General features: G+C 48.2%; 1 protein-coding gene across 1 annotated transcript; it reads left to right on the top strand.

Annotated features, from left to right (window-relative positions):
* The first annotated feature begins 371 nt into the window (after positions 1-371).
* Medag (mesenteric estrogen dependent adipogenesis) lies at positions 372-19,037 on the top strand. The gene is made up of 5 exons (XM_057764868.1): positions 372-778; positions 10,143-10,252; positions 13,778-13,890; positions 14,148-14,433; positions 16,483-19,037. The coding sequence occupies exons 1-5, from the start codon at positions 501-503 to the stop codon at positions 16,605-16,607; spliced, it is 912 nt and encodes a 303-aa protein (XP_057620851.1). The 5' UTR covers positions 372-500; the 3' UTR covers positions 16,608-19,037.
* The last annotated feature ends 820 nt before the right edge of the window (positions 19,038-19,857 follow it).

Genomic DNA, 19,857 nt, shown 5'->3' with positions numbered 1-19,857 from the left:
CCAGCCTGAGCTCTAACAGCCCCTGGGCCCCACCCAGGTGGAGAGGTGGGTCAGGGACCCTGGGAGCAGTGGTACCTGAGGGATGGATGGGCTCTGAGCCAGGCCTGGGCATCTGTCGTGGAGAAGATGCTGCACTAGGCAGTGTGCACAGGCAGGGAGGGCCCTACGCGGGGGCTGAGTGTCTGACCCCAGTGGGATGACTAAGTACGTCTTGGCTGTGAGCAGGCGAGGTGGGAGAGCGCCAAGTTATGAAACGCTGATTGCTCTGCTAGAGTGGAGCATCTGGGGTCCTGCCTGGGGGCCGGAGGGGCGTGCCCGGCGCTTGATAAAAAGGCTGCGCAGCGCGGGGACCGCTTTCTCGGTGCCCTGCCTGCAGCACTCCTCGACGACAGGCAGCCTTAAGGTGACAGGAGGACTCCGGAGAGACTGCTGTGCGCAGTAGTTAATCCTTCTACTTGGCGATCCTCAGGGAAGGAAGGGGACCGAGCCACAGCCTGGGTATGGCCACCGCAGCGTGCGAGCCTGTGGCTAGACCCAGCCTGACCTCCATTTCTTCCGGGGAGCTCCGCAGCCTGTGGACTTGTGACTGTGAACTGGCCCTGCTGCCCCTGTCGCAGTTGCTCCGCCTACAGCCTGGTGCCTTCCAGCTGCGTGGCGAGCAGCTCGTGGTGCCCGGGCCTGGGGAGCCCACGGACACGCGAGGGGGCTTCAATGTCTTCGGGGACGGCCTAGTGAGCTTCGACGGGCAGGTCTACCGCCTCAGCAGCTACATCAAGAGGTGGGTGGCCACGCCGTTCGCCCTAGCCTGTAGCTCTGTCCCTGCAAATCTTCTACCTGGCTGCTGTCCTCTTTCCGGGAGACCTGGCCACCCTACCTGCGGTCCATAGCCGAACCTTTTTTTTTTCTGAAGCAGCTGAGAAGGGTGTCTATCTTGGAGGGTGCTTTTCTTTTAACAGCTAAGAAGGGTGTCTTGCCGACAGTGTAGGGAGTACAGGGTGGGAGCACACTCGGCCCCACCCAACACTCCAGCTGGTGGCTGCTTTTTCCATTATGCCCATTAAATGGGTCAGATGAGCTCAGCCCGCAGGCTCATCCCTCAGGGGAGGCCTAGGATGCAGATCCTCACACCTAGCTGTAGTTGTGAGCACTAATAACTTTACTCGTCAGGAACGTGCAAAAAGGTTATTTTCTTGGGGGTAATTGCTCTCTTGGTGTTTCTTATACCAAGCAACCCTAGTGGAGAAGAAAAGCTCCCAGAAGCCCAGTCAGAGCTGTTATTGACTCTTGGGTAACTAGCCAGCTTGGGCAGAAATAAGCACAGCGTGTATCTGCCGGGTTTGCTGCAGAGCACTGAGAGAGCCCAGCCTTCATCCAATGGTTCTCAGGAACTGTGTGGCCAAAGGGACAAACACCCCGTGATAGACTTGAAGGATGCGGAACTGGGCTTTGATCTCAGTGGTAGGAGGGAAGGCCATATGCTGGATTCCACCTGGCCCGGTCGCCCTGGAAGACGAAGGTACACAACCCTTATACATGTTTAGTAGGGTGCTGAGTGTCCCAGAAGCAACTGGGTCTGAGCGGTGCAGCCCGCCAGATGTGAAGACATAACGCCTTTGCCGCTGAGAAACGGTGACGTGTACTCTGTGGAGAGTGTGGAGCCGAAGGGCCAAGCAAATGAGGAGACATTGACGGGTGCATTCTTCCCACAGCAGAAAGGACCCTCAGGATGGCATGCGTTTTGAATGCCTGAGAAAACGTTCCCTACCAACATTTTCTCCTTGGTAGATAAATAGAAATGCCAGTTTGTAAGAGGAAGAGGGGGGCGCTCAGTTAGAAAGCAGGCTTAGGCTGGGGAGACGGCTCGGCTCCTGAAATGAGGGGACTTGAGTTCCAATTCCCATCCCTCGTGTGAAAATGTCTGTGTACCTTGAACCCCAGTGCTTAGGGGTGTGAAGACAGGACAGTTACTGGGGCTTGCTGGCCTCCACCCTGTCCCTAAACTGACAAGTTCCGGGTTTAGTGAGAGAACCTGTTTGAAACTAATAAGGTGAACATATATGCATTGGTGCATGCGCTCATACACGCACACACACACACATGCATGCACGCACACACATACACACAATTACAATGTTCCCAGTGACCTGAAGCCAAGGTACGGCACTTGGCATTAATCAGCTCCCCCAATCTTAGTCTACAATACTGGAAACTTCAGAATAGATTTGAGGCTTGTCATTAGCTTTTTTCAGGACGCAAGTGCATTTTTTATTTATTTATTTTTTTTTTTGGTTTTCCAGACAGGGTTTCTCTGTGGTTTTGGAGCCTGTCCTGGAACTAGCTCTTGTAGACCAGGCTGGTGCAAGTGCATTTTATACACCCTGGCTTCCCCTCACACACACCATTGTGGGAGGGCTTTTATACCTCGGAGACACAAAGTCCACTGAGATGTTTCTCCGTTGAAGAGTGGAATTTGCAGCGTGTTTTCTTGTAGGGGGCATGCCACGGTGGGAGCTTTTCTAATTGTGCGGGCAGTCTGAAGAGGCCTGGGAGGGAGCCAGTCTGACTAGAGAGCATTTTCTAGCTGGAGGAGTGGGCTCAGGATAGCAGCCGAGAGGTGGGAGCATCCCGAACTTAGCCTTCTCAAGATTCTTTTCCTTCGATTGGTAGGATGGACCCAGTCGTCACTGACCCTGACGATAGCATTACCTGTGGCACAGGTCTCGCCTGGATGCTTCCAGATTCTTGGAATTTAATGAAAAGAAATAATTGCAAAGTAACAGGGAAGCTTTATTTTTCCAAGACAATTCTCTTTTTTTACTATTTTAAAATTATGTATAGGTGTATCTGAGTGTGCATGTGGATGCGGGTGAAGGCCAGGGTCAGCAGATCCCCTGGGGCTGGAGTACAGGCTTGTGATGAGGACAACTTTAATCAAACAAAGCAGTAGTACAGATTAGTCAGGGACACACTCTTAAGAATGACAGTGGACCCCTTGAATGAAGACGTTCGAGGCCCGTGTTGCCCGAGGCTTCTTTCTATGGTGGAAAGGAAGGTAGAGTTGGTTTCCTTTTCTTTTCCTTTTTAAAGATTATTTTTATTGTGTGAACGTTTTGCATGCCTGTATGTATGTTTGTCATGTGTGTGTCTGGTCCCTGTGGAGACCAGAAGAGAACAGAGGAGCCGGTTTCTGAGGGATGTAGTTTGGGTGGGTCTGTTTTGATTGATGGGCTAGAATTATGTAAGCCGTTGCTCACTACACCCACCCCTTTCCGTGTTGCATCTGATTTTAATCATCCACACTGATAATACACAGGCATAAGATGGTAATTAGAGGATTCTATAGTTCATCAGCGAGCACAGCTTGTCTCTTTGTGAATGTACTCAAAGCTGGTTCAGGTCGGATTGTCCCCACCCCCCCAATGGCCTGATGAGTGTATAATTAAATAGAATTTAAGTTCTATGGTTGTTAAATGGGGGACAAAGTTATTCCACTGTTCCCAGTAGAGAGCTGTGGCTGAATGCAGGTAGGTGTTCTAGATTGCTAACAGGTTGCTAGGTGCATTGCTCTGGTGTGTGTGTGTGTACTTGTGTGTGTGTGTGCATGTGTGTGTGCAGTTTGCAGGTAAGGTTGCAAGTGGCTAAGTGCAGTATTAGAAGACAGTGTGTGCATAGCCCCAACCAAGTGGATTCAAGATGTCTGTCTCCATAGCATATACTACTTCTGTCAATATATACACCAAAGCCATGTCTTCTCCCTGTATATATATACATATGCATATATAACATATTTATCTATGTATGCATATATAATCTATCTATTTATCTAAAATAGCCTTCAATTTGATGTTATTGCTACTGTGGCATAGGGTCCACCGATTTTGAGTGTTGTTGGCATACCACTCCAGTTGGATTTTCTCAAAGCTGGGCAATTGATGTAGGTGAGCAGCCTGGTTTCAATGTGTCTGGCATCTGCAGAGTCTGTCTGTCCACAATAGGAACTTGACATTTGTCGTAACAAGCTGAGGCCTAGCAGTGATGGACTTCAGCGAGCTTTCATCTTTTTTTGCAGCCACCGCATTCCTGCCTTAGGTGCGGGATGGCATCTAACCAAGAACAGCGGCCATGGCAGTTAGATTGAGAAAGGCAGGGGCAGGATCTTCAGCGCTTTGCACCACTGACCTTTGAGGACCATACACAGACCTTCCCAGAAATGGAGATGCAGTACCAGTGTCCCCGGCCAACTCAGATGCTCCAAGACGTGTGGCTAAGAATCCTTGCTCTACTAATTACTTAGGTTTTTAGCCCCCACGATGAGCATTTTGTGTGAGGAATAGTCCATAGTGTAATCAAGGTGCAAGGCCTCAAAGGTGTGCTCTCTTCCTTTCCTGGGCTCCTTTCCCAAGAAACTTCAAAGTGCTAGGAGCCCCTCACTGAAGGCGTCTCTCCTCTTTCCTCGGGTTCTTTTTTCTGATACTTAACATTTTTTCTCAACACAACACTAAGTAAATTATAGAAGGCAAGCCTTTCCTGGTTGTTTAGTGATGGCCATAAAGATCCTCTGAAAACCTGCTTTAAAATATTTGTTTTAATTTGTGGAGTTAATGAGCAAATCTCTACCATCCACATCATCATCATTCAAGATTTCTGTCCATGTCATATCTACAGCCTGCTCAGGACACTACCCGTATGTAATGGTTACCAAGAGGCTTGAAAGACAAACCCACATTGATCATTGTGCATGCACACACACATTCACACACACATACACACACACAGAGACACATACACAGATATACACAGACACATACAGACACACACAGAGAGACACACACAGACACACATACACAGACACATATACGACATACACACACACAGAGACACATACACAGATATACACAGACACATACAGACACACACAGAGAGACACACGCAGACACACATACACAGACACATATACGACATACACACACACAGAGACACATACACATACACAGATATACACAGACACACAGAGAGACACACACAGACACATACACACACACGACACAGACAGACAGACGCACATACCATCTTTCCCCTAGGATGCAGCCTATTACTGACATGCATTGGCAATATCTGGCAAACATGACCTCTGCACTGTGCACTGCTCTCCTGGAATGAAAGAGGCTTCTGGGTAATCTAAATAAATAAAAGAAGAAGTGTGACTGCTAATGTTGACTTGAGTCCCCAGAAGGGCGCAAAGTATTTTACCAGTATCATCGTGTGAAATCGCACAACGTGGACCCTATTGCTGTTGTTTATTTTTTTATGAAGGAAAAATAAAGGTAATGAACCCATGGAAGACTCTGGCATCGGCTGAGCTGTGGTTTCTAAGCAGGGCTGTCGGATTATGCCTGTGAGTTCAGGAGACTGCCACAAGCAAGAAGCAATCTGCCTTCCAATGGATTGGCAGCTTCTCACACTTCCGGAGGCCCCCAGATAAAAAACTGGGTTTCCATCAGTTGTTCACACTGAGTATAAATCAGTCTGATGAAGGAACTAAGGGTGGGATTTTTAAGGAAGAAGATATAGAATCTGGCCTTACCCATAGCCGACCAACTGGGAGATAAGCAACCCTCTTCTGTCAGGGCATCCTGTGGGGGTAGAAATGCTTGGGAATTGTGGGTAAAGAAGAGTAGGTCTGGGCTGTCCAAGCCTCATCTCCATCCCACAGTGAGAAGTGACAGCCTTCTGCCAGCTCTGGCAGGGCCACAGTTCCGTGTGTCAGCGTGGAGGTCTCTACTCGGCCAGCTTGGGCCCTGTCCTGTGACCTCCTGCTCTCCCTCCGGTCTCAGACGTAGAAACTGACGTTTGCAGCGTCCTTCCCCAGGAGACAGCGTGATACTGATGAGGTGACACCCGTCCATCTGCACCCTGAGCAGTGAGTAGGATGAGAGTCAGCCTCGAGGAAGTGTATGTGAGCCTGAGCGGCAAGCCCTGCACTGTGTCTGGGGCGGGACCCTGAGACATTTCCTTACTTTTTGTAAAGTAAGTTTCCTCATCTGTCAAATGAGAATAACAATCACCTTATAAAATGGGCTTAGTGAAGACAGGACTTTCATTCCCAGCACCCACATCTGATGGCTCTCCACTGCCTCCAACTCCTGCTCCAGGGTACCCGATGCCCCCTTCTGGCCTCTGTGGGAACTGCATCCACATTCACAAACCCATCCACAGAAACATGTACATACATAATGAAAAAAAAAAAAACTCTTAAAAATAATCACCTCAGTATTAGAATTAGACTTGGCGAAGTCCCGAAGGAACAAATATTGGCACATATTGATCCTTTGCTAGCCATTAGTTTCTGTATCATTACTGAGCCTCATACGGGAGCCCAAAAACTTCATGTGAACCGTATTTGATCTAATCACCCTCTCATGGGAAGCTTGTCTGTTTTGTTGGTGATGGAAATGAGTTTCAGGAAAAGTTAAACAGCCTCAGAGATCACAGCTCAGGCACTCCAAGGCTTCCTGGCTTGGCTCCCCCAGAGACTCGCTCTGGTTTTAAGCTATGCTGTCTGCTTCTTAGTAGCAGCACCCCCGGTCATTGTTAAATGGCTGCCTGCCTTCTGCCCTCACCAGCTGCGCCTCCTGTCTGCTACAGCAGCCCTCTTGCTCCTTGCCTATGTGTTTTTGGCAGTCTCTCACCGGTACCTACCTTGGCTTTCCCCTGACGTTTCGGTGTGTGAATGATGGACCAACTTTTAAGTTCAAGTGATGGGGCGCCCTCTTCCGTTGGTGTTTCTCAAACTGTTGGCAATTTAACATGCAAGTTTCCTGGGGTTCTCGATGAAGACACAGGTTCTGGGTGGATGGAATTGGGCAGGGAGTTGAGTTCTGCGCTTGGATGGATTCTCAGGCAGCTGATGCAGGCGGTCCAGGGACCACATGCTGAGCAAGAAGGACTTCTACCGCTACCATTGCACATTGAAATAATGGGTTTTGAAGCCGGGCGGTGGTGGCGCACGCCTTTAATCCCAGCACTCGGGAGGCAGAGGCAGGCGGATCTCTGTGAGTTCGAGACCAGCCTGGTCTACAAGAGCTAGTTCCAGGACAGGCTCCAAAACCACAGAGAAACCCTGTCTCGAAAAACAAAAAAAAATTAAAATAAATAAATAAATAAATAAATAAATAAATAATGAGTTTTCCCTGGCTCTCTAATGTACTACGTGACTCTTGCTCATTTTTGTGTTAGCAGACCCTCCTCACAGTGGGTCACAGAGAGCTATGACTGACGGTCAAGGTTAGATGTGACTCGGGGGTCACTGTGAGCCTTGGTTCTGGAATGGAGTTCACACATCACTGAGCTTGGACTTGAATTCCATCTTATTTTGAGACATGGCTTTCTCTGACATTGTCCTGCCCTCAGATCTTTGCCCTGAGGTCAGGCTTAGAAAGTTATAGTCTAAAAGTAATTTGGGGACGGTGTAAAATGAAGACACGATCATTAAAAGGACCTGTTATCTTAAAGTAACCTTAAAGCTGTTTACATTTTGCCACCCCCTATGCTAACTTTAGCAAACATAATATTCAGGGCACGGAGGTGATATTTGCATTACTAATTCAGAAGTGTTCGTGATTAAATACGGAATAACTGGTCCCTGGTGCCAGCTAGTAAGACATCCTGAATTAAAAGCAATAACTAAATGTCATCAGGCAGATACGGAAACACCTGTGGAACGGAATGGCGAGACCCTCTCATCTTTTTGTTTTGTAATGATTTTTATATTCAAATTTTACAATCCTAAATTTCCAATAAGCATCCACATTTACTTATCTCACATGGACAGAGGGACCATGATTGAGAACTGGGAATGGGATTAGTGAGGTAGAGTGGCCGCCTTTCACTTAGGTTACTTACGTGGTTACTAAACTGAAAGCTTCAGGAGTCAATACATCGTACTTTTTAAATCGTGCACCATTGTGAACTACACAACGCAATCTTTTGTGTCACTCCTTCCTACCCAGCACGTGGCTTATCCCTTTGTCCTGAGTGCCCAGGCTGTATATGCTGCCCACCTGCCATCACTTAGACTTCTAGCTTCTCAGCTCCACTGTCTGAGTACTGCAGATTGCAGCACTGTGTGCGGACGCGGTGCCGTCAAGTGGTTCCACGGCTTCCGGGTGGATAAGAAGGGATTCCTGTGGTTCTTCTTTGTGGCCAGGTTAGACATAGGGAAGGTATTCCTTTTCTATAAATTATGCTGTCAAAATTCTCTGATATACAGCATTTGCACACACCCAGGACGAAGGACCCTTTAAATGACCTCCGAGTCATCATAGGCAGGGAAGTTCCGCTGCACCTGCTTCTACCGTCCAGTTGTTTCCTTTGGCTCACACTCTACACGCAGTGCGTGACCACGTCTAGTTTACACACAGACTCAGTGTGGGACTTCCTAGATCCTCTCCTCTGCATGCAGCCATGTCTCTCTGAGCCCTACGGCACGGCAAGAGGCCTGTCACTGCATTCTAAGGGCCCCTTGTTCCCAGCTAGTGATCGCTTCTGACTTGATGCTTCTTCTTCTTGTACTGTGTGTGGGTTTGCTGAAGACAACTTGGCAATAGCAAAATTCAGTGATGTCTCTGGCCGGATGTCAGTTGATCTTATAGGGAGAAGGAAACGCCACACTGTCGTTGTGTCCTCAAAAAAGTGTGTGGAACTGCTTCCTTTGGGGGCTCCATTGTGCATGAGTACCAGGTGCTCCTCTAGTGAGCAGCCATTAGACTGCAGACAAGGGAAAGGGAATTGCCGTGGGGAAGGTGGTGAGAATGCTAAATGGGTGGGTGGGTCACAGGTGCCACACACACCACACACACACACACAGAGGGGGGGGAGAGAGAGAGAGAGAGAGAGAGAGAGAGAGAGAGAGAGAGAGAGAGAATGGGACTGGCATTGGCTTTTGAAACCTGCAGCTAGTGACAAGACCCACACAATTCCTAATTCTTCGCTAACGGTTCTACTAAGTGGGGAGCGAGCATTCAAGCATATAATTCTACGGAGACATTCTCATTCAGACTACTACACCCTTGAAGGAAGCCGGTGTGCATTTGGATCTTTTTATTAACCATATAGAGGCATATGAAGGCTGCTTGGGAAAATCGGAGGGTAGTGGAGGAAAGCTAACTCACAAGATGAGAGTCAGTCAGGACTGACTCAGAGAGAACTTTCTGGAGTAGAATAACAAGGAAGCTATATTTAATGAGGATATGGACAGAAATCTATTAACAGTTTGGTTTTTGTAATTACACGAACCGAGAATGGAAGAAATGTGAATTAGTAATAGTTTGTAGGAAAGATGATTAATGGCGTGACCCATGCAGGAGGTTGTGCTTCTCTTGGGATTACGGGGGGAGGGGGGGGCAGGGGAGGAGAGGGAAAATTCCAGACCTTTTAGGCAGGATGAATCCACTGAAGAAGGGTCAGCAAATTCTACCTCTTCAATTCTGCTCTTTTTGTTCATTTTTATGGTTAAGGGAATGGTTTTTTACTATAGTTATGAGAGAAAGAGAGAAAATAGCCAGAGGCAGTTATATAACAGTCATGTGGAAGAGTCCAGAGCAGAGAGAGAAAGCAGTAGACTGAACATGGTCGGCAGACTGGACCAGGCCATGAGAGACAGCAGAGAAAGACACACACGCACATACCACACACACACACACACACACACACACACACACGAGGCGGGGAGACACAGAGATGAAGAGGAGCATAGAGAGAGGGAGAGCATGGGAAGGTGAGAGAGACAAAGAGACAGGGTGGGGTTGTTTATCATTGATCTGGGGGGAACTCGGGGCTCTGATAGCTTCAGATGAACTCTTTGCTCATGTGATGTAGGACATTGGTCGCATCTGGCAAAGGCTTCTCTCAAAGCAACACGTTGATACCAATTCACCCCAAGGACCATAGAACCCTCAGTTACTCAGGAACGACCGGAAGGGGATTCCCTTATGTGTGTAAGATGTGGTGTCCTTTATTAGGACACATTTTAAGAAACATTCCTCAAAGGCTGTGGCTGAGGTCGGCTTACGTCTAGTCAGTACGTCACCTTCCTCATGTGGGAGCGGGCGCTACATCTGCTGTTATTTCTCCTCTTTCCGCAGATATGTGGAACTGACCACCTACTCTGATTATAAAGACTACAGGGAAACGATATTGAGCAAGCCCATGCTGTTCTTTACTAATGTGCAGACCAAGAAGGACACCTCCAAAGGTAGGTGTATAAATAGTCTGCATTTGGTTCGGCCTTGCTGGGTGGCGGGCTAAGGTAGGAGAGGGGCCCAAAGAAGAGAGGGTAGACGTCAGCCACGCCAAGGACAACAGCGAGTTGCTCTGCACAGCCATTTGGAGTGCTGTACATAAGGCTGGCTCAGCGAACCTCAAATGATAGACACCCCCTCCACACACTTCTCACTTCCTGTTCAGGAAGGAAGTGACCTGACACGGAGCCTTCAGAGGTTTGACTTCCTTTCTAGACAGGAAATGATTTGACATTCTAGTCCTTCTGGGGTTGGAGGAATGGTCGGAGTAATGAAACCCTCATGTATCAAATATTGGGTCTGAGGTGTGTTTTCTCATTACTAGCTAGACTAACAACCTGCAGGGTCTGTGGTCCAAATGGAGATGCCTCGAGCATGAAAGTAGGTACAGCTGATCATTTATCTTTGAGAAAGATTTAAGGTTCTTATTTTCCAGTGTATTTTGTGTAGGTGGGTGTTTTGTCTCCACATAGATCTAGGTTCCACTTACTTGCCTGGTACCCTTGGAGGCCAGAGAGGGGACTGGATCTCCTGGAACTGGGGTTACAGATGGTTGTGAGCTGCTGTGTGGGTTCAGAGAATAGAATGTAGGATCTCTGGAAAAACAACCAGTGCTCTTAATCTCCAAGCCATCTCTCCAGTCCTTAAATTTCATTTTAAATTATGTGTGTGTCCAGAGTGGTACATGTACCTGTATGTGTACAGTATCTTTGGGGACCAGGCGAGGGCACTGGATTTCAGGGAGCTGGAGTTACAGGCAGCTGTCACCCACCTGATGTGGGTGCTGGGAACTAAATCCAGGTCCTCTGTAAGAGCAGTTCGTGCTTTTAGCACGGATCCATCCCTCCGTCCCCACAGTTATTGATTTTCCCAGATAAAGGTATAAAGTTCACTGTGGCAGGATGCAGAGCCAGCATCCCTGTGGGGTAAATATTTTGTCCTTGTTTTAAAGATGAGGGAAACTAAGATTTTTTCCTTGAGGGTAGTTGTAGGCACTTTAGGTTTTGTGTTTCTGGGTGTTACAGGACAGTCTCTAAAGCTACAGAGAAACTTTGTTTTTTTTTTTTTAAAAAAAACAAACAAAAACAAACAAAAGACAGGGTTTCACTGTGTAGCCCTAGCTGTCCTGGAACTCACTCTGTAGACCAGGCTGGCCTCAAACTCAGAGATCCACTTGCCTCTACTTTCTGAGTGCTAGGGTTAAAAATGTGTGCCACCCACCTGGCCTAAGTAATATTCCTAAAATGAGTTCAAGGTAATAACTAGTAACTGGCTCATTTCAGACAGACTCCCTCAACACCCCTCGGTAACCGGAGCACTCTCTGCCCTCTCGGTTACTGGAGCACTCTCTGCCCTCTGGGTTACCAGAACACTCTCTGCCCTCTCGGTTACCGGAACACTCTCTGCCCTCTCGGTTACTGGAGCACTCTCTGCCCTCTCGGTTACTGGAGCACTCTCTGTTCATCATCCCGACTCAAAGTTAGAATGTTTTGTTTGCTGGAGAGGCCAGAGCACAGCTGGCGGTGACCAGCCACATGTGACTAGCCACATCCTAGTACCGCGTGTGATCTGGTTTGGTGATGTCCTGGAAGCTGGCCAGGTCTCCAGGATTGTAACTCACAGATGTATAAGTGCAACCCCTGACTTGCTCCCCGCCCCCCCGGAGAAATCTAAAGAAAGAATGAGAACTCTTAGTTCAGCATTTTAATCAAAGTTCCAAGAGTGGCACAAGAAGGAATCTGAGAGAGATTCAGAGAGCATGCGTAATTGCATGGTAACGTCTACGGGTAAAGACATAGGACCACAACAGCTGGCCAGCTGTGAGAAAAGAGAGGGCATGAAAAAGTTCTGTAATCTCAAAACCAAAAGATGACTAAGCTTGCACAAGGATGACTGTAACTAAGGCAACATGTCAGCCCTCCTGCAATTCTAGACCACAGTTTATGCAAATTAGGAGCTCCCGTCCTCCAGAAAACACTGCCGTCGTCTAGAAGCCTGTCGTGGTAAACACGCAGACCGGCAGACCGACAGATCTGTGAATGTGCAGTGTGCCTCCTGCCTAGTTGCGGCATAGGCCAGACCTAGGCGTTTAATGAGCCTTTGTTCTGGGTTCCGAGTAGCTGTTCGCTTTATCCCTTGCCTCAAATAGCAGATAACGTGGTTTCTATCTAAATCTCCTTTTAAAAGTTCAGGAGGAGGGAAAACGTGGGTCAGAAAACTAAAAATGAGTAAGATTAGTATAAAATGCATTCAGGGCTGGAGAGATGGCTCAGCAGTTAGGAGCACTGGCTGCTCTTCCATGGGACCTGGGTTCTAGTCCCAGCACCCAGGTGGAGCTACCAGCAACTGCAACTCCAGTTCTAGGCATATGGCGTCCTCTTCTGGCCTCTGAGAGCACCAGGCATCCAAGTGGCACACAGATATACATGCAGGCAAAACACCCATACACGTAAATCAAAAGAAATAAATCTTCAAAAAACACATTCCTTAAAAATAGAAATGCTTGCCTTTGGCCCACAGAGTTAGCCTCTGAGATATCTCAAAGGCAATAGATATTCTCAAAACCATATAACAGCTGGTCCACGCCTGGAAGCAGAGACTGGCATGCATGCTTTGCCTTGCTTGATAAACTAATTTGGGCTTGGTTCTTGTGCTGGGAAAGAGATAATTGGTTAATAATATTTCATTTTTTTTAAATGAAGAAACAATCTCCCTTTGTTTATATTGTGTGTGTTGGGCAAGACTCAGGGGGCAGACTCCACCTCCAATGCCTTGATGCTTGGGACTCTAGCCTAGAGCAATGGAGATATCTTAAGCAATGGTTCTCAAACTTCTAATGCTGCAACCCTTCAGTACAATTCCACACATTGTTGTGAGTCTCCAATCATAAAATTATGGCTGCTACTTCATAATTGTAGTTTTGCTACTGCTATGAATCATGATGTAACTATCTGATATGCAGGATATCTGATATCCGACCCCTGTGGGGGACGTGCCCCACAGGTTGAGAACTACTGGCTTACCGGCTTAGGAAGCCTAAATTCCATCCTGAAGACCACAATGTGGAGGCAAGAACCCACTGGAGCAAGCTGTCCCCTGCCTTCTGTGTGTGTGTGCGCATAAACACACACACACACACACACACAAAATCAATAAACAAATGTAAAAAAAAAATTGCAGAAAGAACCTTTTCCACACTGGAGACACACCGTGGAAGGGAGGTTCTCATGGAAGGGGCTTTTGATTTCCAAGGTAGCTGAAGCCCAAGCCTGCATTCACAGTAGCCCAGAGCGTCGTTCACATCGACAAGGTTCTGGAGAACATTGCTAGAAGTCTAGCTGGGCACCTGAGGAAGCTGTCGGGAAAGAGAACAGATGCATAAAATCTTCCGAAGCGGCTCCGGGTGTGCTTCTGCTAACCGAAAGAAGCATGTTTGGGTCACACAGATGCTTTTTCTGACTTCTGCTTGCCTCTTCTAGAAAGGACCTATGCATTTCTTGTGAACACAAGGCACCCCAAGATAAGGAGGCAGATAGAGCAAGGGATGGACATGGCCATTTCCTCAGTGATCGGAGAAAGCTACCGACTTCAGGTGAGCCGGGCTTTCGGCAGGAGGACTGCCTCTCCACAAAGCGACCAGCGGCCCTAGCTGGTGGACCGCCTTCTCAGAGCGCAAGGCTGTGGACATTCGGGCTGTGGTTGTAATGTCCATGTGGTTTTGTATGCATGTCATTTAACTTCTCTCTCTCTCTCTCTCTCTCTCTCTCTCTCTCTCTCTCTCTCCCTCCCTCCCTCCCTCCCTCCCTCCCTCCCTCCCTCCCTCTCTATCTCTCTATCTCTCTCTCTCAGTTTGATTTCCAGGAAGTCGTGCAGAATTTTTTTCCTCCAGGTACTGAAGTGCTGAATGGGCAGAACTTGAGCTTCGCCTACGAATTCAAGGCAGACGCCCTGTTTGATTTCCTTTACTGGTTTGGGCTCAGCAATTCCACTGTAAAAGTGCGCGGGAAGGTTCTGAACTTGACGAGCATGAACCCCGAAAAGAAAGAAACAATTAAGTTATTTCTGGAAAAAATGAGCGAACCTCTAATCCGAAGGAGGAGTTTCTCTGACCGGAAGTTCAGTGTCACATCTAGAGGTATGTTGCCCACTCTTAGGGGGTGGGAAAGATGGCTGGTTCAAAGGGTGGAGCCCAGAGCGAGAGCCAAGTGGCCACTAACGGAAACACCAGAGGTCTGCCTCCATACAAAGAGAACGATGATACCCCGGCAGGTGGCTTTAATCCCAGCGCTCTGGGAGCTCAGTGCCAGCCTGGACTACATAGCAAGGTCCAGATCAGCACCTGCTACCTGCAGCTTGGGGAGGAAGGAATAAGAGATGTTTGATAGCCTAAATGAGACGCAGGGCACAGTGGTGCGTACCTGTCTCTAGCTGGATATGACAGTGAGGCAGGAGGATCACTTGAGCCCAGGAGTTTGAGGCTAGCCTAGGCAACATGGGGATCCTGTTTCAGACAAAAAGAAAAGAGGAGAAATGGACAAAGAAAACAAAAGGGAAGAAAGAGGTAGTGCGTTTTCTGACATCAGTTATCTGATGCAGCAAGTGCAGAATGCTAATTTAAATGAAAAACTGTTGATTTAAGTATCTGTGCTCACTTCAGCACAGGGTTTGACTATTTTGGAAAGAGTGCCGCCTCCCTCATTTCATCTGTGTGCACTCCTGGTAACAGAGCCATCGGCCAGCTTGCAGGCTCCGTGGCCGCGGTCTCTGTCTTAACTGTGTGTTCCAAAGGGCTCTCAGACGCTACAAGAATAACTCCTGGGAAGGTTTCATTTACCAACCCAACATGACATATGGCGGGTTCTTGGTTTTGAAATGCGCCTAGCTCAGACAGATGGCGCCTTCCTCTGTGAGACGCTCTCTGAGGGATAGCTAGCCTGGACCCCAGAGCGCTTCCAGAATCAGGTGGGTGTTTGCAGCAACTTGGGCCCAGGGCCCCGCAGTGCTCTGCAGCGCAGATGTCAATGGTCTAGATTAATTGTATTTAATAACAGTTCTTTCTTCCTCTGTGTACAGCCGAAGTCCTTACTCAAGGGCTTCTTATCCTGGAAATTGTCTGTTTCTCTCCCTCTTTCCTCTCTCCCCCGTCCCTCCTGCCCTCTGCCTCCATCCATGTCCCACTCTTTCCCTCTTTCTCTTGTCTTTCTTTCTCTCCATCTCTGCCCCCCCATTTCAGCTTCTGTCTGTTTCATCCCCCCCATCCCCATCCCCAATCCATCTTGTCTTAGCTTTATCTCTCTGCCTGTGCTTTCTCCTTCACGTTACAATCCAAAGCTTTGTGGGTGGTCTCGGCTTGTTTTGGCTGTGCCACCTTTGCCTGGGCCTCAGTCTCACCCACTGGCCCCATCCCGGGCGGCATTCCTGCGTCATTGTGACTCAGCTTCTGTCCCTGCGTAGGGTTTCCCGTAGGGCACATGTGGTGTGAAAGTGTGCGCTTCCTAGAAAGTTTCCCCCGAGCCAGGCCTAGGGCCTCCTCAGCTCGAGAGCAATGGAGAGGATGGCCTGCACTGCCAATGGCACAGCTACGGCACACCTGTCGCACTGGCAGGCTGCCGAGCCTGGCACCCAGCTCTCAGACTGACTGGCAGCCCACCAAGGTTGGCAGTCTGTTCTGTTGGTATCAGAAGCTGACCTCTGGCTGGGAATGCAACTCAGTAGTAGAGGGCTTGTTTTCATCTTCCACCAGAATCTGACCCCTGACCTCTGACCTCGGTCCTAAGCATCCCTTTCCCAACACCTGCTGTTTACCCCCAATTCTCCAGCCCTCTGGAAAGCAAGTAGTAGTCATAGCAATGGTATCAATCAACAATTTTTTTTTTCTTTTTGATGAAGTCTCACTATGTACCCTTGGCTAGCCTGAAACTCGCTCTGTAGACCAGGCTGGTCATGAACTCATAGAGATCCACCAGTTTCTGCCTCCTGAGTGCTGGGATTAAAGGCGCGTGCCATCACACCCAGCCAGCAGAAAGAGCACTGATGAGAGAAAATCAGCACATTTTTGTTTAGCTCTTTGAGTGTCCCCGAGGAAGCCAGGGCTCACGACTGAAGTGGCTTTTGGATGAGTTTTGATGGCCCTTTCTCTTCCTGTCGTGATGTCATAACGAGCACCTTCTTTACTGTGTTTTAGGTTCAATCGATGATGTTTTTAACTGCAACCTGTCACCCAGATCATCGGTTACAGAGCCACTTTTGGCAGGATTATCATTTCCAAGGGTTCTGGAATCTGAAGAGACATCCAGCCAGTTAATCTGATTGGTCTGAAGATTCTAGCTGATGCCCTTTGACGGGGCCCCTGAAGCAGACAGTTGGGTTGAAGGGGTAAGAGGAGAGAGGAAGTGGGCACTTCCATCCCTTTGCCAGCCCCTGGTCCTCCAAGATCCTGTAAAGGCCCTTTCCCCCATTTCCCTGGGCATGGTGCCCTGGCTGGCCCAGTGCGCATGCTTTCCCTCAGGGTTATGATTATGGGATGGAAGGGTTCTGTCCCTATGGCACACGGTGCCACTGACATTGAACATCTGAAGACTCTGAGGGATTCTCAGGGGACTGCCACCCTGGACTCTCTGACTGGGACCTTAACCCTGGTGCTTCAGTGGATCACGGATGCCCTCTGCTTGGAACTCACTTTTAGGCTCAGTGCCCAGCAGGCCTGGGGTAAGCTCTTCTCTTGTAAGTGTGTTAGGCAAAGCTGGTACCATATTTCACTTAGAGACAAGTATGGTTTTTATTCCGCCCATGGGAAACCTTGAGGACATTCAAGATCCTGGCTCTGGTGGATCTGCAGGGTGCCAGGATGAACCCTGCCAGGAATGTAAAGCCAGGTGGCGCAGCAATCCACCAGTGACAAGACCGTGTCCCCCTCCCTGAAGGCACACCATGCGAGTTGGCATTTGAAATACGCTTTTAGCAATCTTAACGTGAAAGCCATTACCAAAGTGGATGGAACAGCAGCGCACGTCCCGCCTCACAGCTAAAATGGGATTCACCAAGAGGAAAGATATTATCCAGTCTACGTGTAAACGCTTATGTGAGTGGCCAGGCGTGGGACACACCCGCAATCCCAGCACTTGGGAGCTGGAGGCAAGAGAATCAGGAGTTTGAGATCATCCTCGCTGTATAGGGAGCTCCAGGCCTATCTGGGCTATTTACACAGACGATTCTGTCTCACGAAAACAACAAAAGCTCTGCATTTGTGGATAACTGCAAATAGTCGCAGGAAGCCAGATGTGTGGACCCTGAGTATCGTTTCTCTCTACCCGTTAATAACATTCCCATGCTCCGTATTTTGATAACACTACTTGCTGACGGCCTGACCTTTGCATCTGAAATGCTATCTAGTGCATACGCACAATTAAAACTTTCCTTGGCGCTCAACCTGCAAGTGATTAAATTTGTGGCCGAAAGGGTATGGGGTGGGCCCCTTGAGGTCTGTAGGTGGTGGGTTTTCTTTGTAGTGCACTAGACGTCAGCACAGGTGTGGTTTTCAGAGTCACTTCCTCAAGGAGACACTCCAACAGCGAGGCCGGGAGTATTTGGAGAGAGAAGATGAAGTTTGTATGGAGAAAAAGAGGAGCAAAGTGCTTCATGGGAGAATAAATACACTATTAGATTCAGGAAAAAGACCAATAATAAAGAGTTGGAACCAGCTCTCCAACCATGGAAACAAACCATTGGTGCATGGTGAGAATTAAACTCTTCCCCGAGGAAATAAAAGCTCCATTCATAAGACTGACAATTTGCTTTTGAAACTGAGCTGAGAAAATAGTCAGTAACATCCGCAGAAAGGGACTGGAGATCTGGGACGTTAATCTCGTCATTCAGATTTCTCGGTTGACTCTGAAGTCGCTAACTCCATTGTTCACCCAACTGAGTTTTATCAGTTGCCTGTCCCCAAATGCACAGTGATAGTGTATTTTATTGGCAATTATTTCAGAGAAGTAAGATTGGCAAATCTATAACTTGGTGATAGCTCCTCCTGGCTGAAGGAGGCCTCGAACTGGGCACACGTGCGGCCTGATGTGGACCAGTAGCGTGGAAGACTAGGAAAAATCTGTGGCCTGCTCCCACCAAAGCTCCTGCTGAAATGGGATCCTCAGAGTCACCTGTTCCTGCATTTATATCGGCACTTGCTGACTACACATAACAGTGTGTTTTACGATAATCTCATGCATGTCCATATGATCACGTTCATATACCCCAACTTGCTCTTTGGCTAACTTCCTCCCCCGCTTCCACTCCTACTTCCATGGCTGTTTTCTGGAAATTTCTGTCTGAGGACAGTGATTAGTCTAGGGCTCCTTAGCTGCCACAACCTCAGGAAGTTTCAAGGCCCGTGATGGTCAGTCAGTTCCATGTGTCAGCTTGACTTGACCAAGGAGCCTAGATTTGGTGCGGCATCATTCTGGATGTTTCCATGAGAGATGAAGTTAACCTTAAATTAATGACCTCTGAGTAAGGCCAGAAGTCCTCTCTAATGTGGGTGGATCTCACTTAATCAAAAGATTCCTCCCCTGCAAGAAGGACTCTGCCAGTGCTGATGGCCTTTGGATTGACAGTGCAGACGCTTTGCTGAGTCTCCACCTACTGGTTCACCCTAGATGGTGCATCTAAGGATGCCCAACCCTGAAGTTCAAGGCTAGCCTGGGATATATGAGTCTTGTCTAAAACAAGAAAGTACCCAAGGGACGGGGGACACACACACACAGAGACAGAGAGAGACAGAGAGACAGAGAGGGAGAAGAACATAGAGGGAGAGCATGGGAGAGTGTGAGAGAGGACAGAGGGATGGAGGGACTTGTCTTCATTATTAATCCAGGGGGATTTAGGGCTTTGATAGCTTCAGATGAACTTTTTGTCCACATGAGAGACAGAGAAAGACAGAGAGAGAGAGAGAGAGAGAGAGAGAGAGAGAGAGAGAGAGAGAATGAATATGAGTTTTCCTGCTTATTAGTTTCTAGAATCCTAACATAGAATGAATCCACAAATCGAGACAATGTCTTAGTTCACCAATTAGCTAAAAAGAACACAGTGTGCTTTTCACACATTCCTTGATGCAAATAACACACACTCCATGGTAGTAGTGTCTTGCCTACATCAAAAAACGAGGCAGAGTAGCTCACTCAGTTTCTGTTGTGGTTAATATAGATTGTCAGTCTCATAGGGTCTAGAGTCACCTAGGAGACACCTTTCCTCTTGCTTGGGAAAGTTTAGTTAGTTAATCTAGTTCATTAAGACAGGAAGCCCTACCCTCCCATGGTTTGGGACCCTGGACTACACAGAAGAAAGAAGGTTAGCTGAGTACAGACATTCATTGCTCTCAGCTTGCGACCTCAGATGCAAATGGACCCAGCAGCTGTCTTGTGATTTCCCTGCCATGATGGACATTCAGTCAAAATAGAACTCCCCCTCCCCCACTTCCTTCAGCTGCATTTGTCAAGGGCTTCAACACAGAAACAAGAAAAGTAGCTCAGACGATACCTTTGTGCTTAGAGTGGCAGGGGCATGA

The sequence above is a fragment of the Chionomys nivalis genome, chromosome 3, assembly GCF_950005125.1.
Source record: "Chionomys nivalis chromosome 3, mChiNiv1.1, whole genome shotgun sequence".
Taxonomy (NCBI): Eukaryota; Metazoa; Chordata; class Mammalia; order Rodentia; family Cricetidae; genus Chionomys; species Chionomys nivalis.
This window is presented reverse-complemented; position numbering and strand designations above follow the sequence as displayed.

Excerpts from the sequence above, each read along its gene's own strand:
- Medag (XM_057764868.1), top strand. The coding sequence starts at position 501 with ATGGCCACCGCAGCGTGCGAGCCTGTGGCTAGACCCAGCCTGACCTCC. Across the intron at positions 779-10,142 it reads CTCAGCAGCTACATCAAGAG|ATATGTGGAACTGACCACCT; the intron begins GTGGGTGGCCAC and ends CTCTTTCCGCAG. Across the intron at positions 13,891-14,147 it reads GAGAAAGCTACCGACTTCAG|TTTGATTTCCAGGAAGTCGT; the intron begins GTGAGCCGGGCT and ends TCTCTCTCTCAG.